This window comes from Salarias fasciatus, chromosome 7, assembly GCF_902148845.1.
Source record: "Salarias fasciatus chromosome 7, fSalaFa1.1, whole genome shotgun sequence".
In the NCBI taxonomy this organism is placed as follows: Eukaryota; Metazoa; Chordata; class Actinopteri; order Blenniiformes; family Blenniidae; genus Salarias; species Salarias fasciatus.
In genome coordinates, this window is record NC_043751.1 from 20,438,018 (window position 1) to 20,464,374 (window position 26,357).

General features: G+C 44.9%; 1 protein-coding gene across 1 annotated transcript; it reads left to right on the forward strand.

Moving 5' to 3' along the window:
- The first annotated feature begins 1,742 nt into the window (after positions 1-1,742).
- On the forward strand, positions 1,743-21,097 carry smad6b (SMAD family member 6b). The gene is made up of 4 exons (XM_030095403.1): positions 1,743-3,330; positions 5,926-5,982; positions 7,453-7,530; positions 20,402-21,097. The coding sequence occupies exons 1-4, from the start codon at positions 2,523-2,525 to the stop codon at positions 20,941-20,943; spliced, it is 1,485 nt and encodes a 494-aa protein (XP_029951263.1). The 5' UTR covers positions 1,743-2,522; the 3' UTR covers positions 20,944-21,097.
- The last annotated feature ends 5,260 nt before the right edge of the window (positions 21,098-26,357 follow it).

The window sequence follows — 26,357 nt, forward strand, 5'->3', positions numbered from 1 at the left end:
CCTTTAAGAATCACCCCACTGAGCATTTGTTTCAATACCAGTCAACCAAAAGTGAAGTATGTTATATACAAATACCTCTAATTTAACATTTGTTCAGGTCGTTTCTCATTTCCAGCTTTAAAAAAAAAAAATAGAAGAACCATTCAATAAGGTGGAGGTGAGCAGGAATTCATTTGATGTGTGTATTAAAGTGTGAATGATCAGAAAGGTCATGTGTTTTCAAGTTACAACAAAAGCTTGATAAAAATGAACAAAGACTATTGTTTGGTTGAAACTGTAAAAGCAACACTATAATTACATAAAAAACAAAAAACAAAAGCTGTCTGCTTGTTTCTGGAGGGTTGTGTAATTACTCGCTCAGAGCATAAAGTCCTCTGCTGCATCCTGCTACATGTGAACACTCAGGCGTTTTGACTGTGCTGCCTCTCTAACACAAGAATAACAATAATTGTTTAAAAAAAAATAGCCCTTTACATTCCTCTGCACTACTGTGCTTTCCCTAAAAAAAAACAAAAACACTTATGAATCAGTGAATCGAGCTCACTGCCTTCACTTTTTTGCTAACCTGTCAAAGTGGTCACTCATTAATAAATTGGATAAATTAGTGTTACAATAAACTAACTACTGAACTGTAAAGTCACTTTATGCCACCGCGTGTAGTGCAGTTCTGTTAAAATACATTTTAACAGATTTCTATAGGAAATGCTTTGATTAAAACATTCATATGTTGTTATTCTATCTGACTACACTTATTCAGATTCCCCAAAGGAAACACACCTGACACAGTAGAATATACAGTATCAGTAGACACTGTTGATTTGTTGGGTGTTCATGGAAGCAAAAATAACTCACACAAGAGGAAGTGTGAGTGATGTTTATACCTGCCAGGTATTGCCGTATCTGCTGTAATATGAAACTAATGAATGAACGCATGATTAAGGATGTCCCTGAGTTGACATTTTGTTCAGAGGCCAAATCTGTCCGTGAGTCATCTCACCCTCAAATTTCATTGATTGGTATATTTTTATATTTATAAATAAACATGACCTTTTCTAAGAAATAAGGCATTCTGTGGAAATATGTGGAAAACATGCTACAACTTCAATATAAATTATTTCTTAAAATTTGTAAGATTTTATTTTATGTTCCCTGCATCACCATGTGATAGTAATCCTAATCTTAATCTGCAACATTTCTGCCATGAAATCCAGATATTTTCCATAAAACATTTAAAAATATTTATTTTGTTAAGCTTTCAAACTCTGTGTGTGTTTGCTTTCATTTTCCTCATTTTTTTTTATTGCTGTATGTTGTGTGATTTGAAGCTGCAGCCTGTGTTGTGTGTCTCCCACCAAACACACGCACACACACACACACACACACACACGCACACAGACCCATTTGGTGCAGGAGTGAAAAAACACCGGGGTTAAAGTGTTTATTTCTGCCTCGAACAGAATCACGTGAGCTCGCGCGGGCCGTGGATATAGATGAGTTTTTAAAAAGTTTTGACTTAAAAACGAGAGGCGGGCGTTTCGCCTTTAAGAGTTAAGAAACTTGAAACCTTGTTTGCGCAACAATCAGTGCAGCCGCCAAAGTGTCTAGACTAGCACATGATGGGAGTCAGCCAATGGCTCCAGCGCTCCTCGGGGGCCCCGCGTGTGTGTGTGTGTGTCTGTGTGTGTGTATGTGTGTACGTGTGTGAGGAAGAGGAGGTGGTGGTGGTGGTGGCAGCGGTGGAGTGTGGTGGGGGGGAGAGAGAAAAAGAGCGAGAAACGGAGAAAGAAAGGGATCCGGGCTGCAGTTTGCTTTGGATGCGAGCAGAGACGGAGGAGCGCGTATTCCGCTCCGGATTGACCATCTCCGTGTAGTTTCTCCCCCCGCGTGGATATCTCTGTGTGTTGGGATTTTAAGAAACAGAAGTCCACTGACATCTCAAGAAGGAGACAAGGATTGTGAATTGTGCTGCATTTTCTTTCTTTCTTTCTTTCTTCTTCTTTTTCTTCTTCTTCTTGGGATTAAATCGCAGTGAAGAGCCTCATGCGCTCCGCGCCGGTGGAGAAAGTAGATGCGAGGTTTCTGAAAGTCGGGAACTGTTTCAGACTGCGAGCTGCCGCGTCGGGTTGAAGGCTCCCCTCTCTCTGGATTAATGCTGCAGGGCGCTTTATGTTATGTTACCATGTATTCTACTTTTTCTTTTCGTTTGTAGCCAGCGCACGAGCAGTCCGCTCCGCGGCGATCCTGGGTAAACCGGCCACCGTCCGGCTTTTTGCTGAATGAGCGCCGTGCGTTTTAATCCCGGGTTATGTTTGTTGTAGTTGCAACAAAATCTCCCTCTCTCTCTAATGTTGCGATCTGACCATCAGTACTCAGTCGGCTGTGCATGTGCTGCACGGCATTTGACCGTCATTAATGTTTTGCAACGACCGGAGAAGTATCTGTAACATTCGGATATCCGTACAACAATAGTAATAATAATAATAATAATAAAAAAAACCTCATATAGATTGTCAAGTTGTCGTATGTTCAGGACGAAACGCTCAGGTCTTGTGCGGCGACTCTGGAGAAGCCGTTTGATCCCAGATAAAGAAGGGGAAGATGGAAATGGCAAAAGTAGTGAGGGCTGCAGGGACGATCTGTTCGGCAACAACCCTGAAAAAATTCCCAAAACGGAGTTCAGACCGATGACCCCGAGCGGGTCTCTCGTCGGGGGGGCGGGGGGTGTGTGCCCCGCGGAAGGCGGCGGCGGCGGCGGCGGCGGCCTGGGGGTCACCTCGGACCAGGATGGGGGCGCGGGGTGCGTCCCGCAGCAGGGCAGCCCCCGCTCCGTGCGGGACAGCGAGTGCAGGACGGTGACGTGCTGCCTGTTCAAGGAGCGGGACCACCCGGAGCTCCGGGCTCCGGACGCGGCTCAGGGCGCCCGGGACCCGGGCTCGTGCCACTTCGTGCTCAGGAGCCTCGCGGCGGGGGACGGCGGCTCTCCCGAGGCGCGCGAGGCGGCGATGCCGCGCGCGGTGCTGGAGCAGGAACTGAAATCGGCCACCTACTCTCTGCTGAAGCGGCTGAAGGAGAGGGCGCTGGATACCTTACTGGAGGCCGTGGAATCCAGGGGAGGAATGCCGAGCGACTGTGTTATGGTTTCCCGGACAGAGCTGCGGCTGGGCGGCCATGTGGCATCCCCGCAGCTGCTCGTGTGTAAACTGTACCGCTGGTCTGACCTCCAGCACTCGGCCCAGCTCAAACCGCTCTGTGAGTGTAAGAGCTTCGGGGCCCTGGACGGCCCGACAGTATGCTGCAACCCCTATCACTACAGCCGGCTCTGTGGGCCAGGTAAGAGCTCCTGCTGCAGGCTGAACCCCTCCAGCTTCATCTTCTCCAACTTCTGTGTCTTTTCTGTTCTGCAAATGTGCACCAGCATCCTGCACAGTCTGACATAAAGTCATATTTATAGAGGCTTAGCAGAAATGAACTTTCTCTGATGTGCACTCTGGAAATGTTTACCTTGCTTTGGTTTTGTTTTGCATTTTATACACAGAGATGTATTTGATTGGCTACTTGAGATCATGAAATCCAGCAGCAAGACTTCAATGGACAACCTAATTGTGTTAGAATTTGGTTGCAATAAATTCCCCTGATTGGTTTACAGTGTGGATGGAAAAGCTGATAAATCTTGTAAAGGCAGTTTAATATGTTTGTTCTTGCAGTGCAGTGCAGTGCAGTGCCAGGTGAAAGCTCCATTTGCATCTCCTAGCTAAAAAGTGGTGTTTGTTTCTGCTGCTGTCCTTCCATTACTTCAGGGTATTAGCTAATATTGTGCAGTGCGTGACAGCGTGAGTTTGCCTGCATGTGTCAGTACCTTCAGTGTGATTGTCACTACAGCTGTTTTCAATTCAGACTCTTTTTCCTGCAGTGTTATTGCCAGCAGTCTATGGCATGTATGTGATCGTTTACAGTCACTCAGAGGTTTGGACTCGGTGCCACATGGTGTGTGGTGCAGGATTGAACTTGATTTTCACAATCAATGATCTGTCTCGGGCAGAACCCCCCCTGACCTATATTAAACAGATTGAGTTTTGGCAGGAGGGGGGGAGGGCCTGTGATTTGGAAAACCTTAAACGCTGGGCCAGTCGACCCCGCTGACCCGATGACAACGCCTGGTATCATGTGTAAAGATGCAAGCGTCAGTATTTCTGTCTCCTCACTGGCACAGGAGGTGGATTTTCCATAACATCCATGTTTACTAAAGCCAGCTGGCCGTGACAGGCACCCAGACTCAGAAGTCCCACAATTCATATTGAGTAAATGTGGGAAACTGGAATGAATGTGACTTTCTTTCTATGTCCACATTGATCATAGATTATCACGAATATGCTGGTGAATCCTGGTGTTTCCTGCTTGACATAAAATGTGTTTGAGAAACAGAACATCGAAGTGAATGTGAGGCTATGCCGTGAGAGTTTTCCCCCCACTTAAACTTACCAAGATGAATGCAAGGAGAGAGAGAGCGAGCGAGAGAGGCACATGCCCCATATTGGGACTGAGGTTCGTAGTAGACATAGCTCACATGCGCTCATGCGTGGCCAGATAGAGCTGGTATTTCTTTCACGCTATTCAAGAAGGGGGCTTTGAATCAAGACCTTAATCACCGGGTTTGACAGTGTTGATACGGATGTTTAAAAAAAAAAAAACACAACATGATTACAATTCAGCACATGAATTAGATTTTGAAATAAAAATCACTTAATCTTTTACAAAACATAGTTTGAAAACATGCCTGGAAACTGTTTGATCAAAGAAAACCCCGCTCTTGGTTTTTACAAAAGTGTTTTTGTGCACTAAAAAGGCATATAATTTGAGGAGGAGGGCTTGGATTAAAGTGGACAAAAACTTTTCCCTTTTATTTTGCCAGGCATTATACTTTACGAATGAGATCAGTTTCAAGTTGCGCTTTAAAAGCCCTTTTGTCCTGAGGAGGTCCCCTCATGCTATTTAGGTGAAGGAGTGGTGATAATATACAGTTTGCATACTACTGGCGCCAGACTGACTAGCTGTGTATCTGAGTGACTGAGTTCAGATCCTGGCAATTACTGCCGCCACTCTTAAAGGACCCGCTGCTATTATGCTTTTCTCCTTCCCATTTTCCCTGTAGGCGAGGTCACAGTGCACTCACAAAGTTTTCTTTCCTTTGTGCTTTGCTTCTTGTGCGAGTTATTTTCTTCATTGCAGCTCTTTTTTTTTATTAGATAAAGTTGAGGTCTTTGAACACAATGAAGTTAAAAAGCAAAGATTTACTTATATTTATTGAAGTACTTGCTAAAAGTTATGGTTAGTCTGTGGTCATAGTAACTACTGCGTCATTTAAATAATATGTGCTCAAGTAAGAGAAACAAGTGGGCCCTGTTAGCTTTATTTGCCTTTTAACTATCTTGTGAACAAGATAATTTGATTTTAGGGTTCAGGCACGAAGCTGCAAGAGCTAAGATGTTTTTTTTTATATGAAAGCAAACTGAGTTATGTGTTGAAGCATCGCTTGTTAGAATTTGATTTATCTTTTATTAATGATCTTCAGAATAACTTCACACAGTACATCATTTTGTAAACATTGTTGACATAAGTTGCTATTACTGAACTGTGGAACTTTATATATCAATGTGAGGGTGTTTATACAGTGTGTGTACGAGTTTGTGTCTAATTCAGACAGGTGAAGTGGCAGTTACTGAGTCATCGAGGTCCTTCCTGACACATTCTTCTTCCTTATGCTTCTCTTTCAACTCTAAAACTGTCTGATCACTTCATTTAAAGTACCTTTCATAGTTTATCCAAAATGTATTTACACTTGCAGAGGAACTTCTGTAGCTGTAGAATGAGTTTGAAATGTCTTCCTTCCATTTATTTGGTTGTTGACGTTACTCTTTTGTGTTTTAGAGTCACCCCCACCCCCTTATTCGAGGCTTTCCCCTAATGAAGAACACAAGCCACTGGGTAAGTAACAGTAACCTGAATTTTTGCTTCTTATTTGTCACCTTCAGCTCTCAAACTTCATCTGCTCACAGCTATCGACGTTTACTCCTGGCAGTTATTCAGCTGGAGTGACTTAAATTTTCCAACCGATTGTTAAAAAGAAAAAAAGATAATGCCAGTAAATTTAAAACAGCATGGTCACATCTTCAGGGCTTTTCCCGCGAATTGTTTTGTTTTAACAAGAATATAGTTTGTGGAGAGCTTTAATGGCTGTAACGGGGCGCTGTGACCGGCAGTTTATGTGGTGGCTTTGCGATGAGACTGGCCAGCGTAACCTTTGTAAAAATAAATAAATAAATAAATAAAAAGAATGTATCAATAAATTAGAATAATTCAGTCAGTGTGATGTACTTTTCTTATAGCCCAGCATTTTTATGTAGCACATATGTATACGTTTGGCAATATCATAATATTAATCATCAGTATATCGATTATCACCTTTCTGCTGTTTGTTGTGGTTTCTAAACTGAAGAAAAGTCTATTAAAAACTCAGCAAACAAAACTGTTAAAACTTAAAATACAAGATTCTGTGTCACTGTAAGTTCAAAAAGAACAGTTTTAATATATGTTTCATCTGAAGCGTTCAGGAAGTTGATGAAATCATAAAAAATAGCAGATAAACACAAAGTTAACAATCCTCATAACCTCATAACACAGCAGATACTGAGAAGCCAAAACATTATAAAAGCTGCACCATCTGCCACCTTCAGTAATAATACTGAATGTGGCTGTTGCTGCTCAAATTCATGCTTGATCATCACCGCTCCCCAGTTACACCTATATATTTAACCCAAAATGTATTCATCGATCTATCCTTACGTGTAATTTGTGTCTGTCTAAGATAAACAAAACCATGAATTATTGACATGTAGCTCAAAGCTCCTAGAGGAAGTTATCAGGAGCGTATTTTGATCGTCAGATAATTAATGCCCATTTTATAGCGGAGTCATTTAGCTTAATGATTTGCTCAGTTCACTAATATTTATCTATTTGGCTAATATTTACCAATGCTCCAGCTGATAGGTTCTCATCAGCCTTGAGCCAAATGAATAGAATTTGAGCTGAAGGTTTGGACTAATTGTGGTCGCAACAGTCATACTGGGAGCAGCTGGAAGCAGAGAGACTGACTGCTGGCTGCATGGGGCTGCAAGCCAGAGTGCAACTGAGGCTTCTGGCTGCATTGGTTGGGTGTCATTAGATAAATGCTATCAGAGGAGTTGCCAGGTTATCCACAGTGTAATGACGCACAGCATGGTGTTAATTATTATGATTTAAATGTGTAGTAAGAGTTTATTTTGTGTCAGAATGATGACATACCCAGACTAACGATGAGTAAAAGGACGTATTTTGTGAAATTAGTAGTAAATAGTAGAGAGTATGTGCTTTCCGTAAAGGGATGAGAGACTCATTTCTGTCTTTTATTCCCATCAGATCTGTCAGACTCCACATTGTCTTACACTGAAACTGAGGCGGCCAGCTCACCAAACATCACGCCGGGGGAATTTTCAGGTGGGTGTGTTTGTACACCTGTCACTTGTCACCATACAAGGAATTCCTAAAGGCTTTTAACCTTTTTTAGAAATTCATTATTCTACGCGGAGCAAATCGATGTACCGGAGTGATTTTTGAAACCTGAACTTAAACTGTGATCGAAAATGAGATTGACTGTTTGGTTGGCATGGTCTAAACATTTGATTATGCCAGTGATTAAAACAGTTTGCTTATAGTCGTGTTGGCACACAGTACTTTGTGTTGAGGTGTTTACAGGTTGAAAGATATTTTAGTTCAGTAGCTATTAATTCTGCCTGTGAAATAAAGTATTAATGCAGCAAATTATGAAATCGATTCCAGCCGATTAAAAAAGGGAAACACAACTCTTGAAGACTTTACACACACAGCAGTAGCATGCCATTTGCTGCATTTGATTTTAGGTTTATGAGAGTCTCCCTCATTAAGCGCCATTATAACCCGTACGAGCCTCAAAGATAAAGGTTTCTTTGTGAGGTTCGCCGGGGCGTGAGCCTCTGCTTCAGAGCCGGCCTCCCCTCCTCTGTTTTTCTTTGAGAAATATTTGAGTGGGATCAAACTGTAATAAGATCCAAGTTTTCACAGAGACACACACACAAGCGCACGTAGCCGTCCACATGCGTGTGTGTGCACGGAGTTGTGCGTACAGCTCTGTCGACCCTGGCCGTCGGTGCCGAGAGGCCTGGGTTCACAGAAATGGAGTTGCTCCTGTGAATGGGGGCCACACCAAAGGAGGCGAGTAGAAACAGTCCTGTCCTCTGATTTGAAATGAAACACTCCCTTCTCGTGGCGTATAGTAAGCATGCCTCCCCCTCCGCGCTCGGGCCACAGCCAGCATGCACAGTATCAAGTGAACAGGGAGTCGGAGCCCCATTTTTTAGAGGGCGGGGGCTGCAGGGGACAGCATTTCCTGTCGGAGGGCCTGCCGTGGCTCAGAGGCCTGGGCACCGAGGAGTTGACATGGCTACCTGGCAGTGAATTATCCAGCCAGAAAAAGGCCCCCTCCTTCTCGGCACACAGGCTGTCACCACCTCAGCATGGCCAGGCGACACTCCCTGAGTCAACAAATGAGGGGCTTGTCAGAGCGCGCACCACAATTCCTCAGAGACTCTGGTGAGGATGGATCTAGACACGCTAGTCCTTGGTTTCTTCAAACTGTATTGCTATTTGTTCAGGCCGGGCCCGATCACGCCGCTTTGGCTGTGACACTCTCAACAGATTGGACTTATAAAGACAGTGACCCTTGCTCGGCTCACTGTTAGTTTGTCCCTGATGTTGTTTCACAAGAGCGTTTGTGCTCAGGGGAAACATCAGCATCTTGCCTCAGATACAGAATCTCAAACCGTCTCTTCTAAAACCATATTCCATCATAAGACCAAGAGCCTGAATCCCTCTTTATAAAGCGTTCCTGTTGAAGCTCTCATTTCACATACATGCCTGTGATGCATGTTGTCAAGTTACGCCAAGCGGAGCTGACCTGGAGATGACTTTCCCTGTGAATCCCCCTCCAGCTTAGGTTGAGAGAGTGTCTGTGTGTAACCAGAGTTGTACGTGATCCAGACTCCACCCCTGGTGCAGGAACAAGTAAACCTCTTAAAAGCGAATCTTGGGGGGGGGGGGGGCGCACTGGCGGGTGGGGTCTTGTCAAATAATCAAGTACGGTTTGCAGCCCAGGGCTACAGAAATACCCAGTGAGCACAATGGCGAACCCATCAGTGTGGCGGATCAGCTCGCTCCTCCACTTTCCAGAATATATTCAGGAAATGTGAACAGAAGTTCGACTTCAAAGTATTGCTTACATATATAAAATACCATTAAACACTGTGTTGTGAAGAAGTATGTATTCTTTGATTTATTTGTCGTTCCCCTCTGGCTGATTCCTGGAGCTGTTAAACATTCTTTGCCCTCTGAAAAAGCTTTCTCGTCTGAACAGTCTTGTGTTCGTGTTATGAGCGGAGTTCATACCTCCTGTTACTTTAACCCCTCTGGGTTCTCTGTGAAGTCAGTTTACATCACGGCATTAATGCCGCCACATAGATAACATCCCTGACTGCTGTGCGTACGAGGGAATGCGCCTCCGCCGGTGTCGCCCTACCCAGCCCGCAAGCACACCCATTTCCTCACGGCATGGACTTTGTCGTGTGGACGTTCAAACGAAGCCCTTTGAAGCAAGTCTCATTGCTTCCTGTATGACTGTCTGTGGGGGTGTTTTCACTTTATTATGTCAGTCACATTGTCTCTGACATCGGGGGCTCTTTATGTTTGTCACTACTTCGTTATAATGCTGTTCTGGCCAGCTGTTGCTCAGAATGTCAGAAGGCAAGAATGAGGATTTCACTCACCGAGGATACAGTGTGTTAGGTTTAGAGCACTGTTTTAATCAGAGCAATGAAATTAGTCAGCGTCTCACACTGCTAAGGACAGGTCTATTCGTCCATTGTTTTTCTTCTCTAGAGAAACTGTCAATTTTGTCGTGCTAACCGAGGGACAAAGGGCATCAGGAGGTTGCTGGAGTTCCCACACAGTGACCACAGATCAGTCTCATTTACAGGCCGACACTGTGTCTCATATCAGAGTGCTCAGGTAGTTAAAGTTGTACCGTGCACAGGTGGAAGGACTGTGAATAAACATCCAGCTGTGTATGAGTTCATAGAACCATAGGCCAACCATAAAAGTCAAGCCAAGTTACATTGCTTCACTGCAGATTAAGCCTTTCTCTGCCATTTGGATCTCTTTGTATTACACAGTTTAAAGAGATATTAAATCAAGTCTTTGACTTGACATCCCACATTGACCAGTGAAACTATCATTTTCATGTTACCTGTGCTCCAGAAAACCAAGCATTTGGTCATATATTCAACTTCAGTGTCAACAATAGAAATCAGAACCTCTCCTATAGGTTTAAATTTCTGCTGCTTTACACTGAAATGGACACAGAATAGCAATCATGGAGCTTCTGATGCAAACACCCTGCATCTTTGGTTTTTTAACTTTTTGTACTCGCAGATGAAAAACAGTTCAGCACCGCAGGCTCAAGTCTATTGTTCATCCTTATCGTCTTTATATTAATCAAGATGCATTGTCACAACATTCACACACTGGAGTTATATAAATTAGATTGTGCAGTCAATACTAATTGCAGCTTTCCGGGCTGTGTCGGAAGAGACGAGCGTGAAGCATCAAACTGTTCACTGTGTCGGAGGCGTGTTGAATCTTTATGAAGTTTAATGCAAACTTTTAATCATCTTCTTGTGATGAAAGCAGATGAGACTGGACACATACTTGTTGATCTGTCTGTGAAGGCTTGTTTTTTTTTTTTTTTTTTTCAGCAAGCCTTTGATTATTCATTATGTGTAAAAGACTGATGGATCACATGGTGTGGCCAAAGGATTTCAGTGATGGGTTTTGTAGTGTGGTGTAAGTAGTACTTGACAAACGTAAAGTGTTTTCATTGAATGGTAATACCATCCATCCTGCCGCTCAGTCCATCTTGTGTGACTTCAAAATACAGCATTACGTAGCTCGCTCACTTTACAATCCTGCCGCGCCGACGTGTCACATCTCTGGACGCAGCAGCGGTCCCCTGACCCCTGGAACTCGTCTCCCTCCCACCTCGAGGTATGAGCCCCCTTTCTCCATCCTCCAGACCCCAGAGTGATGCAGCTCGGGTTCATCTCCCCCTGCAGACTGGCACATGGCCTCAGGTTTCCACCGCAGCCGTGAGCCTTCCCAGCGCTTTGGCCGCCCACACTCCCTCAGGAGCCCGAATGCTCCAGGATACGGGATGTGGAAATAATGTGACTCGAGTGCTTCCACCCTGCCTCCCGAAATCAGGTTTTGCGGATTGTTTATTTGAGGGGAAGGAGGCCTCAGACAAACATCCTGTTTTAAAAAGCTGCCTGGGTTTTGTAGCAGCGCGGGGCGGTGAATTGCCCCTTTAACAGTGGGGGGAGACTGCGGAATGTTGAAGAGAAGGCCAGTATCTCAGGGGAGGTGTGGGGACTCTTCTCACCCGTTTGTCATGTCCAGTTTGCCGGGTCCATTTTAAGCCGGGGGCGTAGGGCTGTTGCTATACATCCTGAAGGGTCCTGTGCTCTATTCTCTGTGTCGCGGCGTCGGGCCTGTACCCACAGTCCTCGTCTCAAGTATCCGTTCCTGTCCTAGGAGGCTGGCTTCCGTTTCCCCTTACGTAACACACACACACACATAGAAAAGAAAGCCATTGATAAGAACGATAAGGCCATTTTTCATTTTCCCTTTCTCAGCATTGTTAGATTCTGGTGTGTCAGAAATCTGCTTTCAACTTTTTCTGACTAGAATTTTGACATCGAGGATATTTAAATTAGGTCCTCCCGAGTCCCAGAGGCGTCCTCTTTCATAAACACTGGTGTGTTGTCTTATTTGTTGTTTATGGAAGCGTGTATGTTCAGATTGGTGTGTAGTTTGTTTCCCATCTGTGTACAAGAAGGTCTTCATGTGATCAGAATCTCTTTATGTTTTCGTTTTATACTTTTTATGTAGAGGAAATACTGGCATAACAGATCAAAGGTGAGCTTTAGTTCACTGGATCAGTATGTGTGTGTGAACTACAGCATAAATGAAAAATGTGACCATTGTAGAGTTAAATATTATTTTCGCTATCAGTTGGGTGGAGCGGTTGCTTGATGCAGACATACCGGCGGTGTGAACTGTTTAAAAGCAGTTCAATGTGCCTGTAATTGCTACAGGGGGTGTAAAAGTTCTTTAATCAACATATAATTCAAGGTACCTTGAATGCTGTAACTCTGAGTTGTTTTGTACGCTCACACTTGTGTTTGGTTGATTTAACAAATAATCTTCTGCGTGCTTAAAAGCTCCAGCGCAATCCAGACTGTGAAATTTGTGTAGCATTGTCATTTTGCGGTAACTGCTCTTGATCATCTTCTTTCCTCCCAGAGATAGGGAGGATAGTCTAGCTGACGCTGTGTTGGGATTTGATTTTTTTTACAGCAAATTGTTTTTGTGGGTCGCGCCACCGACACAAGCCCTGGATGTGGCGAGGTAACGTGACCTGTACGTGCAGAGCGAAAGCCGTGCTAATCTGAAGCAGTCCTCGGAGAGGCCTGAAACCCCTGACATGTCAACAGAAACGGGCCCGCTGAGCTTAGCGTTTAACCGTCTCTGCTTGGCAAGCCAGCGCGGTGCCAGCGCCGCTGGGCGTTTGACTGACTTCAGAGATGAAGATAAATCTCCGGCCTCGTACGTGACTGCGAGTGTAAGCTCACAGTGCCGCGCTTGTCGTTTGATTTACACAGCCCGGTGTGCTTGGTCAGGAAACGGTGACCCACGTTTCATTTTAGGACTCGGCACACAAAGAGAAACTACAGTCTGTAGAAATAACAGGAGGTGTGCTATAATTTTTTTTTTGCCCCATATTCTACCTCAGCAAACACGGCGCGTGAGCTAATCTTGACGTGTGCTCAGGGAGGGCGGCCGCTGCCATCTTCGCTCCCTCCACACCGCAAGCGCGGCACCAATAGGGCCATTCATTCAGCTCAGGGCAGAGGGTTACAGCAACAAATAAAGGGCGCGCAATGCCATTAAAAATGTAAGGAATGTCCAACTGTTAGTTTAGCATTTTAGTGTGCCTCCTCTCAAAGCTGAGAGGGGGAACAATACTCCTCTTGAGCTGGCCTCGGTAAATGTGCTAGCCTTGCATTGCCTGGCATGGAGTCGGGAAGGAGGTGCCAGTTGTGGATGCAGTTTTTATTTTCTGACCATTTCGCCCACAATTAGAAATCCAGACACTGGCCTTGGCCGGTTGTGATTGGGGCCAGCTATGACTTAGGCCTGTGGCCTGATTGCTTGCGAAAATAGATTTAAGATTTTTTCCTTCCTCCCAGGAGGAGCATTGACAGTTGTGCCCGAACCTATGGCTGTCAGTATTTTTAAAACTCAGAATAGCCAGTGCATTCTTTGAGCCTCCAGAATGCTGTGTGTGGATTAACTGTAGGGGCCCATGTCATTTGACATCTCTACACAAGCCTTTTACAGCTGGAGGGGAAGAATAGAAGTCCTCTACTTGTTAGCAAAACCTTTTTTTTTCACCCCACTATCAAACATGTGTAAATTGAGAGAGTAGATTGTGTTTTTCTTTTTCGTTATCACGTACATGATCTACTGGAGCAATGTCTTCATTCCTCTCCCTTGTCTTAACATGGTGCCAAGTATGACAGTCATAATTTGGAGTCTTTGATCTTGTTCCCAAACGCTGAAGCTCTTCAAATCTGACTAGAACAACTTTACTCAAAGCAAACTGTACTGTGAGATCAAGTTTTTACAACTAGTAGTTACTACAAGCTGTAAACCTGCTTATGTGAAAACTGTCATTGATTGTGTTCCACGGGGCAAATTACATTGACGTTCTTTTTTTTTTTTTTTTTTTTTTTTTTCATGTGCGCTTCACTTATCTTTTATTTGTGTGCATTTCTGAAGCCTTGGCTGCGTGGCTCAGTATGTGCAGTCAGACTGTCGCATTACAGGGTACGGTTTAGATTAGAGGTCTGGCTGTAGCTTCCCCCTCTTCCCCTCTCTGTGACTGCCAACACATAATTTACTTAATGAAATCCTGCCAAACCCTTTAGCTTCAAGATTTTTTGCAGATGTTGACAGGGAAGGACTTTGCAAATTATTGGAAATGTTCACTCCTGCATTTTTAATGAACGTCTTGCTTGCTGTGAAAGGGCCGACTTGTCGGGAGACGGGGGGGGGGGGGGAACAGTTGTCTTTGTTTGGGGAGCTGGTGTCTGGATGCCCGCGGTGGAGCAGTGTGGGTTACAGCCGAGCAAGTGTTGTGATTGAAACAGAAACTCCGGTGCCACATTATCCTGACAGAACACATTCTTCTCACGGACTCTGATCCACTGGGCCGATCGATAGAAAAACCATTGTTTGAACGGCAACTCTGTCCATCATCGCTGCTCCGCCTCCCAGCCTCGTGGAAACCGAATGCCCAGCTTTCGCTCTAAATTAGCCAGACCGATATGACTTGTAATAATAGAGTTTCTTGTTATCGTTCATTGGAAACCGAGCCCTCGACATAGCTTGAGTAGGTGGCAGGCCAAATTCGGTGCGAGAAAAGTGTGTCCACTGTGTAAAGAAAACAGCAAATTTAATAAAGGAATCGTTTAAAGTTTGCGTGCAATAGCTTTAAACTCCACAGAGCTGCCATGCGATCAGGTGAAAATTCACCAAATACAAGCCTCGAAGGACTGAACCCCTTCCCCCCCACAGTCCTAACCAGAGTAGGAAGTTAGGAGGCACAGCCAGGGGAGGGGTGAAGGAATGTGCAGGGTCTCCTCCACTCAAACACTCCAGCCTACTTGGCTCAAGCCTTTCTCACACACTAGCAAACAAATACATGTGCACTACTCACACACACACGCACACGAGCAAATGAAAAAGATTAGGTTGTACTAGGAGGTGAAAGAGCACAGCCACCCAGCAGGATGTTCCCTGGCTGTTTTGCTTTCGACGGTCCCTCAGACGCCGCCGGCCTGTAGATATGACACATTCACAAACATCCCCCACAGTTTTCACAGAGCTTTTACATGCCCTGAAAGACTCTCGCCGGCCTCGCTTGGATTTCCACCGTCGCTTGTGCTCTATGTTTCTGACACATTACAGAGCTTTGGAGGAAATGAGCAGCACATTTTTTTATTTTTTTTTTCCCCCTCTCGAAGAAAAAAAAGAGCTTTCTCCCTCAAACCTGCAGCCTCACTCATGCGCCCAGACGGCTCCTTCTTATTAGCCCCCTTAGCTTCCTGTGCTTTTTACACCCTCGGTTGTTTATTGATTTAATTTATGGATTCTGTTAGTTATCTCTTATCAAGAGTACAGCACTTTTCCTCCCGCGCAGGGTCATCCCGAAACAGAAACAGAGGGAAAGTGAGGAGGAAACGAATGACAATGTAAAGCATTCCCATTGTGACCAGTGAGATCTTGGCGACTGGATTCGGTTTCTTGAGCTCCCACAGTGTTTTCTCCCACCATCTATCTCTGTCTCCGTATCTCTCTTGGCAGAGAAAGGCCAGACCTCGGGGAGAAAAATCCATAGACATGTAAGAGCAGCTTCAGTTAGCGTGTCTGTCTGATAAAGCCGACTTTGATGGCAGTGATAGTCCAGACGCCAGCCTAAATGTGGCCTGCTTAGGGGTTATAGTCAGCCCGTGGGGGCCATTGTCTGCAGAATTAAAGTCATACCACACTCTGAGCGGGGAGTGGAGGCTTTTTTTTTTCTTCTTTTTTTTTATTTTTTGCTTTAGTTCCACTTTATTGTTCAAGTGTACAAGACGGTTGAATCAAATTGCATTGGGGTGGTAGCGAACCAAAACCATGAATTGGTTTTGAATTTTTACACGTTATGCACACCACCCTCCCCTCTCAACTCCAGACCACAGGCCCCTAGCCTACAACCCATCAGTTCATTGGTAGAGGCTAATAGCTGGAGGGGAATCTAATCCTTGGCACAGGATGAGAGACCGCCGCTCTCCTCCCCTCGACTGCTCTGCGTAAAGGGACTGGCAACAATGTTTTTCTTTTTTTCTTTTTTTTTTTTCCTTCTCTCCCCCTCTTGAGCAAAGTTTCCGAGGAATGTGTGCATCTCTGCCTGCTCCCCGCTCTGGATTAGGAGAGATGATGTATAATAGGGGTGGCCCCGGAGCTTGGTGGGGAGATGTTAGCACGGAGGGGAAGCTGTTGTTTGTCCGCCTGTCCCTGACACTCGGCCTCCCATTCATCTCACTCCAAGGCTGTGGAGCAGTGTTTACCCCGGGGCAGCTCTTTTCTGCGTCTCCCTCCGCTCTGCCCCCTCCTTTGCGTACTGTCTTTAAAAGCATTACTGGATGATCATCAAGGATTGCTATTGAAACTTTCAAGCCCTCATTTTTGTGTACTTAACAGTAATTATCCCGGCTCGCCCTCAAGTGCGGAGAACTCACAGCAGAGCGATCTGCTTATTTTCTATATGTAAACCTGCGGAAAAGTCTTCGGGGAAATTGCCTTTAACATAGGAGTTCTTAAGAGTTTGTCTTCAATGTAAACAGGGTCAGTTTTCTGTGTTGCTTGAGCAATGTCGTCTGAATGACTTAAATTTATGTTTTACTCCACTACATTCCTTTGTGGGTTTCTAATCCACACAATTCATTCTGGAGGCTCAACTTTGAGTAGTATGTTACTGTTCATAGTTAAGCATTTTCATCTGAAGGTTTTACTTGAGTATTGTTAGATTTTAGTTTGACTGTGTCGTATTATCTTCAGGCGGTCTTCTTTTTTCCCATGGAGAATTACAACAATAATAACTTTAACAAACCTGGAACACGGTTGAGTGTGTCACTTTGTTGTCAAAGTTCCAGTGAACTGATATCAACCTGTTGATGGATCTGAAGTCCTGCTTTCGGTGCTCTAATTCTGCCCAATCAGAAAGGCCACCGGGAAATAGAAAAATCAACATTTTGTCACCGTTTCCATGGAGCTCACGGCATGTTGTGGAAATCAAACAGCGCAGTGAAAATTCTCCACGGCAAACTATTGAAAATAAGAATAGAAAAGGTATTGCACCACTCCAGAAATAATTAGAAAAGAAAGTTGAATATTAAATAAGACAGGATAAAATTTAAGTACACAAATTTAAATAATATGTGCAAACTTGACAAGGCTTAACTGTGACTAATGTGAGCAAAGAAAGGATTAAATTATCCAAAACACAACAGATGCTATTTACAAGGGAGGCTGAAAGCCACCCTGTTTACTGTGCGGTTGTGCTTTTAACATTTGCAGATAGAAGAATTCAGGTCTATTTTCAATACACTAAAATATAATATTGTTTGTCTTCTATTTCTTTAAGCTGAAAGAAAAGCACTTTTGCACATTCCTACAGCGTGGACCAAATACCTGCTGCAGATTTATGTGTCTACACTTTTTTTTTTTTCTTACACTATCCCTGCGAGTGCGGTTACATAAGACACAACAGTTTGTGAACTCCTCACCTCTGGCTGCAGGAACAGGAAGTGTAGCGTCAATGCCGCAGCGGCGGCGGCGGCGGCGGCATCCACTAACTCTTAGACTGACACTAAGAGGAGAGGCTTTTGAGAATAAAATAACAATAATAACATGCGCTACTATTCTAATGGGTAAACGGAGCTGTTAAAAGGTGGCAGGGTTAAATGGATTCAGAGCACCAGTAATTGCTCCCAGCCGCCATGACTCCGCCCTGAGTAGACCCTCTGAAAACCCAACCTGGAGTCTCGGAGAGTTGGGTGTCCGTGCTGCGGTCGGCAGCGAGGCGCACACACGCCCTCTCTTCACCGCCTCCTGTCTGAACTTTTAAGGCTTGGTCTGAGCTCTGGTTTGGCGAGTATCTGCATTACTTTGTGGTCATATACTACTAATTAAACCTGGCTTCGTGCTCTCCTGTATCAATTTGGAAAAAGTAGATAAATAGTTGCAGAACATCCAGGCGCGGCTTCGGAGACTGCAAGTCTGTAAATGCTGGCTTGGCGTTGCAGCGTGTTTGTGGAAATTAAAGGTTTACACAAACTCGGCAATGGTACGAACGGTGGCGGCGGCAGCAAAAACAAGCTCCTGTGGACGCTTTGTGTTGCACAAAAACTGCATTTTAGCATGAATTCAGCTCGGTGTTGACGCAGTCTCAAAGCACTGGGCTCTGAATCCAATTTAACTAGATCACACAAATTCTGAACAAAAACTGAAGCGCCGCCGTTGATTTCCCTCAGGAACGTGTGCGCAGAGACACACGTAGACGCTAAACACAACAGAGCAACAGGAAAAGGCCCGGCTCTTAGTGTGCTCATTGTCTTCCGCCAGGCTCCGACTTAACACTAAATACATTTCTAACCTTTGTCCTGCTCATTCCTCTTCCTGATCCTCACAGCCTTTAGTGGCTATCTTTGCCCCCGGCTATGTGTGTGTGAAAACTAGACACTATTGACCAAATTGTTTTTTCCTTTATTCTTTTCTGTCTGAAAGGGAGGAGACGGTAGCCATTTGGTCTTTTGTGTTCCTGTGTGCAGTTTCAAAGTGAGTTTACCTTGATGTGTGGGCTCCATTTGATTTGAGACAATTGAGGGCCATAAACGAGTTGGGGCTGAGTTCTTTGTGTGGCCAAGTCGTGCTGCTGTAAAAGCCCAGCTCGGAGTGGAGGAGCTGGAGTGTGGAATTCACTAATGGCACATGCATGTTGGGGCCCCTGAAGAGAGGGGGTCATTTCAGCCATCAGTGTGTGCGCAAACACACAGAGAGCCTGTCTGCAGCTTCCCCCCCCCCACCTCCGCACATCCCCTCTCGCTCGCTCTTTTCCTCCCCCCCTCCGCAACGCAGAGAGCCTTGGACCAGCAGGCGTTTTTGTCTCTGCGAGTCTGGTCAACATTTTTGCTAATCTTTGTATAAACTTCACTAGTGTGGGTCACTCAGCAGAAAGGTTTAGTTAGGTGGGAGGTGAACAAGGCATTTTGTTGCAGCGCGGATCGGCGACGCTCCACCTTAAAGGCGTTTGTTAATAGGGCGGGCGGTCATTAAGCCCTGAGAGCAGAGAGACTGAAAGGAATGGGGCCACAGGCCCAGGCTTTAAATCCTCTGTGCCAATAGACTCTGTGAAGCAAAATAATGGCATCACTCTGTGTGTGAGTTAATGGGAGCTGATAGCATGAAGGCTGGGGGGTCAGCGGGTCACGGGCTTGTGCTAAGTTGTCAGGGAGCTGAATGCCGTCCCTGGGCCCACAGCAGGGGGAAGAGCTGGGCGGAGGGGGAGGGGGACCCCCCTGCTGGCCCTCTCCCATCACCCCCACCCTTGTGGAATGTGAGGAAGACGGAGAAGAGGAGAGAGGGGCTCCCTCATCCTCCAGGAGAAAAAGATGATGAGACAAATCTGAAAATATTGGAGTCTTGTTGTGTTCCGTAGTTTCCTCCTCATTTACCCTCATCTCCTCATACCTCAGATTTGAGTCAGCTTCTGAGAGCAGTCAGCAGTGTGTGTGTGTGTGTGTGTGTGTGTGTGTGTGTGTGTGTGTGTGTGTGTGTGTGTGTGTGTGTGTGTGTGTGTGTGTGTGTGTGTGCGCGCCTTCAGTGTGCTGAAGATCGAAGTCTACCCAGGGAGCGGTAACTCACTGCAGAGTGCTGAGGCCTGTCACTGAACAGAGTTCACCGACTGCAGCCATGAAAACTGAATTAAGAAGCTGATTTACTGGAGAGCGATGTTTGGAAACGAGATGCCAGCTTTGTTCCTCTGATTTTTTTTTCTTTTTAAGTTATTAAAACGTCTAACTCCCATTTATTTATTTTTTTTTTTAACTGTTGAAACCAGGTTTTTATTCCAGTTCCTGCAGAACAAACCAACAAAGATGCATTTACCAATTTTTTGGCACTTAGTGAAATCCTTATTTCATTTTCATGAACATGATCTGTCCTGAGCATGCATGTGTGAGCAGTGTGGAGTTTGTCTGTGCTATGTGGTTGTGTCTAATCGCCACAGTGCCCTCTTGAGGCAGAATGAGGCGAGTTCAGCTTCTCTGGCCTCACTACACCCTCCACCCCAGGATATGTATAGTAGCTTTTGTGTGTGTGTGTGTGTGTGCGTGTGTGTGTGTGTGTGTGTGAGCATTTGGCGGACATGCATGCAGTGGTATTTCTACAAGGTTTAGATTTCAATACAATGCCTCCGTCAGTATTTATAACGTGACCATCTGCTCAGAACAATGAAAAGAGATTGTTAATCCCTTTAAAACTCATCCCTTCCTTTTTACGATCCCCGTTTGCTTTTGTTTATGTGTCGTCTGACAGCCGTGTCTGTCTCTTCCAGATGCCAGTATGTCTCCCGATGCCCCCAAGCAGAGCCACTGGTGCAACGTGGCGTACTGGGAGCACCGTACCCGTGTGGGCCGCCTCTACACAGTGTATGAGCACTCCGTCAGCATCTTCTACGATCTACCTCAGGGCACGGGCTTCTGCCTGGGCCAGCTCAACCTGGAACACCGCAGCAGCACCGTTCAGCGCACGCGAGGCAAAATCGGCTACGGTATCCTCCTCAGCAAAGAGCCCGACGGCGTTTGGGCGTACAACCGCAGCGAGCACCCCATATTCGTCAACTCCCCGACTCTGGATGTGCCTAACAGCAGGACTCTGGTGGTGCGGAAGGTGATGCCAGGATACTCCATCAAGGTGTTTGACTATGAGCGCTCGTGTCTCCTGAGGCACGCCACCGACACGGACCTCCTGGACGGACCCTACGACCCCAACAGCGTGCGCATCAGCTTTGCTAAAGGCTGGGGCCCCTGCTACTCAAGACAGTTCATAACCTCCTGCCCCTGCTGGCTGGAGATTCTCCTCAACAACCATAGATAACACAGACGGACCCCACAAACTATCCCAAATATCATCTACCTAGATTTAATATAAAGTTTTATATATTATATGAAATATATATTATACTTGTAAATACGGAGTCATTTTTACAATGTAATTATTTATGTATGGTGCAATGTGTATATGGTCAAGAGGAAAAAAACGGAAAATGCACTTTGGCTTATATATATATATATATATATATATATATATATATATATATATATATATATATATATATATATATATATATATATATAAAGAATCTTTCAATACCAACTTGAGAAATTATACAGCAAAATTAGGATGAGCCTGGATTTGGTGTATAGTTTTCATATACTATTAATATCCAGACAAAAAGCTAACACCATTCACACATTGATAATAAAGTATTCGCATAATGAACTTTTCTGGTTTGGTGTGCATCATTAGCGCTTTCCTTCACATTCTGCGCTTCTCTTTCGTTTTATTGTCATTGTTTGATATGAAATGTTTCAGTGAGCTTCAGACAGCAGCAGTATACTATACCTTGGTTTATCTGGTGTGGAATATGTCTCTAGTCATGATAAAGTAGTTAGTATTACTTTGTTTACAAGGTTGGTGTGAAAATGTGCAAATGGAATGATGGCGAGGAATCTTAACAGGATGAAAATGTCACATCTGGTTTTCATAGCTTTAAATCCACATGGTGAGAACTTTCTGTTTTCATGAAGTGATGTGTATTTTCATTAAGAGTAGCGCGATGTCTACAGCATAGCTGATCGTATTTTTCTTTGATATAATTTACATTTCGTATCCAGACGTTTAAGAAAAGAATGCAACTCATCTGAACCGCATTTCCTTGAGGTCCTGCGGTGCCTCGGTGATGAGAGCTGAAGGGAGATTGTGTCGTGGAGGACAGTGTAGGAGGGAATGATGAAGCGGCCTTCCAGAGGTGTTCCCGCTCCAGCACGCCGTCGCCGGCCCCCGCGGCCTCAGATCTCCGCCGCCCGTCTCACGGCGGACGCCGTTATAGCTGACCAGGGACGCAGCGGCCTGAAACCGCCACAGTGATGCTGGAATGTATGCAGAGAAACCAAGAAGTTTTACAAGCCTACTGGAATCTTAAAAACTACAGCCAAGCTGGATGTGGTTTAGCTGGCTTCCTTCATAATTGCTGGTATTGGGTTGTCAGGTTGGCGGTGATGGTAGCGAGGTGGGGGTGGGGGTTGGGGGGGGGGGTGGAGCCTTTCTGCCAACATTCAGCAATGGAGGCATTCAGTGACACTCTGATTCTGGTTTAATGAGCACTGAACTGTGCAGTTTTTAGGATTTGTGTGTTTTCAAGTAAGTCCTCTCGCTGCTGGATGAGCTTTTTTTTTCTGTTTGTGCACAACATGAGGCAGAGACCTGATAGTGTTTTTTAAATAATAGACTGTTGTTTGTTGAAAATGTTTCATTCTGATGATGTGTGCCGCTGAGTGCAGCGTCTCTATCCGTCTTCCCCTTCCATAAAGGCTCAGACAAGCCTCCTCCAGGCCTGCTGTCTGTCTGGAGCCAAGACTGTGTAGAGTTCAAACAGCAGAGAGGAGTGGCTCCACTCCGCCTCTGTCTCTGCCTTCCCTCTCTTCACTACAACTGGGGGCCATTATCCTGCTCCTTTGTGTCTCTGTTATGGGAAAAGGGCCCACATCACCACCGGAGAGGAACTGGCAGACAATTATATGGGGTGGCGAGGAGCTAAGACACATAGTGAGCAGATTACACAAGCCACCACAGAGCGTATGAGAGGGGGCCTAATTAGACGGGGCTGGGGCGAAGCCAAGCGACAATACACATCTACTGTGGCTGCATCTCTGGGAAGGCGCCTGCTCCTCTGAGCTCCAGAGCGCGAATAGTTGTGGCAGGAGGAGGACTTTAACTCCGGGCGAGATAGAGGAAAAGCCATGTAAGCTGCTTTTGTGTGCTCCATGAGCTCAGGAATGGTATTGATTAGCAGGCCGCAGAACCTCACTCTTTTTTTTTTTTTTTTTTTGGAGAGATTTTCATCGCTCTAGGGCCCCCCCCCAAAAAAAAAAAAAAAAAAAAAATGTCAGTAACCCTCCATTTTGTTCGCTTGTTGGGGCGACATGCTGAGCTGTAGTTACACACAGGCAGTTACCTTTGACCATACAAATGTGCAACGCTGTGTGTGGATATATATGTATTTGTGCCTTTGTGCACTTTCAGTCTGTGAGTTTTGTGCGGACAACTGCTTTTTAAAGCCCTGAATTCTGAAACCCTGTTATTATGGCTTGTGTCCTGCCAAAGCCTCAGTACATTCCTTTGACTGTGAATTCTTGTCTGTGAGCCTCCTCTAAAGGTCTGGTCCTCCCGTGTTCGCAGTTCGGAGCGGAGAAGGTTCGATCGTCGCAGACGAGACACGAAACGTTCGCGCTCGGTGGAAACCAAAGGTACGAAAATATCCCGAACCCGGGATCGAATGAGAGGCGATTCTCTCCCGTTGTTCTCGGTGGAACGTCGAGGCAGATGTAAAAGTCAGCCTCACAAAGTTAGTAGGTCATTTGAGCCGGGCAGATGTGGAAACGACGCAGCTTGCTACTACTTCTGATGACCCCGGTCCGGCACATCTGGCCCCAGTAAAGAGCACAGTGAGGTAATAATAGCACCTTTTGAAACGGAGAGAGATTACACAGAGCGCCCGAAACACTTCCTGCTCTCTGTCTCTCATGAACGGCGGCCCGCGGAAGTCTTCTCACCTTGGCTGAGGGTGTTAATTACAGCTCCTCGCAGCTGCCGTGCTCGCCACTTATTGGGCGTGCTGACACATGCGAGCGTACAGGGGATCCACGCTCTCAGAGGGGATTATGGCCTAGCACGCAGGGTGCGATGGGATAAGGGAGACGTTTTCTGTAAGATGGGGTTTTTTTTTGCTTTAAATAAGCTCAAAACAGCAAAAAAAATGACAGTAGATGGCTGAGGTGCTTTGCTTTACACGTTCATTGTGTCACAGTACAGTGCATTCATTAGGTAGGAGCACAAATACTTTTACATTCTTCATTAAAATGCTTTTCATGATTGTATATAAATTACTGAGTAGTACTGTCATTTACAAAAAAAATACAGTAAATACAACTTACTGGACTCATTTTATGCAACTGCAAATCCTTAAAATCATAAACTGCACAGATCATCAAAGTTACCTGTTGCACACACAAAAAGCCTGATTGAAGGGCCACCAAGCCACCAGCTTCTGATTTTTAAGCTGCAACTTCAAACATTTCTCCCGAATAAGGCCAAGTGTGTCTGCTCCATGTTAATGTTATCTGGTTGGTCAGTCAGTCATGTGGCTCCTTCCAGTTCCAGGCTTCACATTCAACATGCATCCTTTCTCCATGGTCTTATCTTGCTCTCTCTTTTTTTGTGCATGAAATTCACATAAATCAGTCTAGAATGGAATAGAATAGAATAACTATATTAATCCCAGAGGAAAATCCCTTTATGCATTGCTCCACACACCGCATAAACAGAAAATAGATGAATATCAAACTGATAAGATCCGAACAAAGACGTCACTCAGTCTACTTGGAATCCACAAAATTCAGAGAAAATCCAGAAAAGCTTCGTATAGAGGACGTTTCTGTTGACAAAGAAGGCATTGTTTATGACGAACTCATGTTAAAACAGTGTTTTGATTGACCTATTTCTTTATATTTTATCATTTTTAACTTGATCAGGTTTTTGAAAAGATATTTAATGAACCGTAGACATTTCCATAATCTCCTTGTCTATCTCACCTCTGAAAGATCAGTAAACATTTAGAATTGTCAGTATTTACATGTTATTAAGTCTTTATGTGCCTGCTTCGCTGAAATGAGCTGAACACATCTTGCTGAAAGGCAACAGTATCTCAGAATGGAGTCTTGTCACTTTTGAGGAAGTTGTTTCACCAATCTGCTGCTTCTTCTGCTCTTGGACTGAATGCAGGGAGTCTGGCGGCACCGCTCTGAGCTGAATATTCATATTACTGGTCAGGTTGACACAAGCTTGTTTGCATGTTAGCTCAAGTGAAATTCTCTGCAACATTTTAAGGATTAAATTTCACTTACATACGGTCGACAGCAATGGAGTTTTTGTAACTTTTATTATCTCCATAAAAGCAGTGCTTTATGCTTCATTCTGTCCTCACAAAGGACATTTTTCTGATTGTATTTTCTGAATGACAGGCCGTGATTGTGCTGCTGTGCTGCAGGCCTCTCCCCGAGCCTGGAATAGAGCATTGAGTAAGCATTTAGGTGGTTTTTCAGAAGCCAAATGCAGCCTGGTCCTGGTGCTCTTTTGCAGATCCCACCCTCCCCTCAGTAATTACAGGGTGCGCAGGGGCCTCTCTGACGTATGAAAAAGGATTTATTTTAGTGAGTTTCCACAGAGGTTAAAAGAACGCCACAGTGTGAGCACATACACATCACGGACACACACGCACACACGCCGGCGCGTACCCTTCAGCTCTATTCTGACAGCATTTATCAACCAGTCGACGGCTCCTGTGCTCACATCACAGGATCTTATTGTGGCTCTCGCACAGCTTATAAACCGAATTAGCATGTTAAAACCTCTCAGCTGCTGTTTGAAACCTCACATCGTGTTGTCAGTCAACTTGTGTTTGAGCGCCGCTTTGAAGAGCAGAAATGCACGGTCGGACAGAATGAAGTTACACGCTGTCTCTGCAGCAAATGTTTCTTTCTTGAGTGCACAGGCATGACACGGCTCACTCTCTCTAACCTAAACCAGGATGTTAGAGCAGAAAGTCCTTTAAAAGTTCATTTTTTCCCCCCCCCCCCGCTCTCCAGGTACAGCTGCGATTCTCTGTTTGCATGTGGAGTTTCGCTGATGATAGGAAAAATATGTTTACTGTAATCTGAATGATATAATCTCTGAAATCTCTGTAATTTAGGCTATACCAACCTTTAATAGAGCTGCATTAAGGGCTATAATCAAATCCTTCTAGACCCCTGTGCCTAAAATGTGAGGCAATGGCACATGGATGCATTATATGCGCTGCATCCATGCTGAGATACACATTTTAATGAGTGTGGTTGGGGCTGCCTGAGGGTTTTTTTTTTTTTTGGAAATGTGGCTCTGAGAGAACCAAACACGAATCACTTTTACACTTTGTGCAAAGTAACGCTGAATACATTCACTTAACACTGAGTGTCACATGTTTAGAGAAGTAATCCTATATATTAAAGTGTGTCACGCTCGCTGATCTCGCCAAGGGCTCAACAACTTTTTTCCACGGGCCCGGTTTGTCCTTTTAGAAGTCTGACTGAGGTTTTTTTTTTTTTTTTTTTTTTCGTTCTTTCTTTCTTTTTTTCCAAGGGGCTGTAAAAGAGAAGATCTAGGAACGCCCCCCCCCCCCCCTCTTTTTTTTTTTT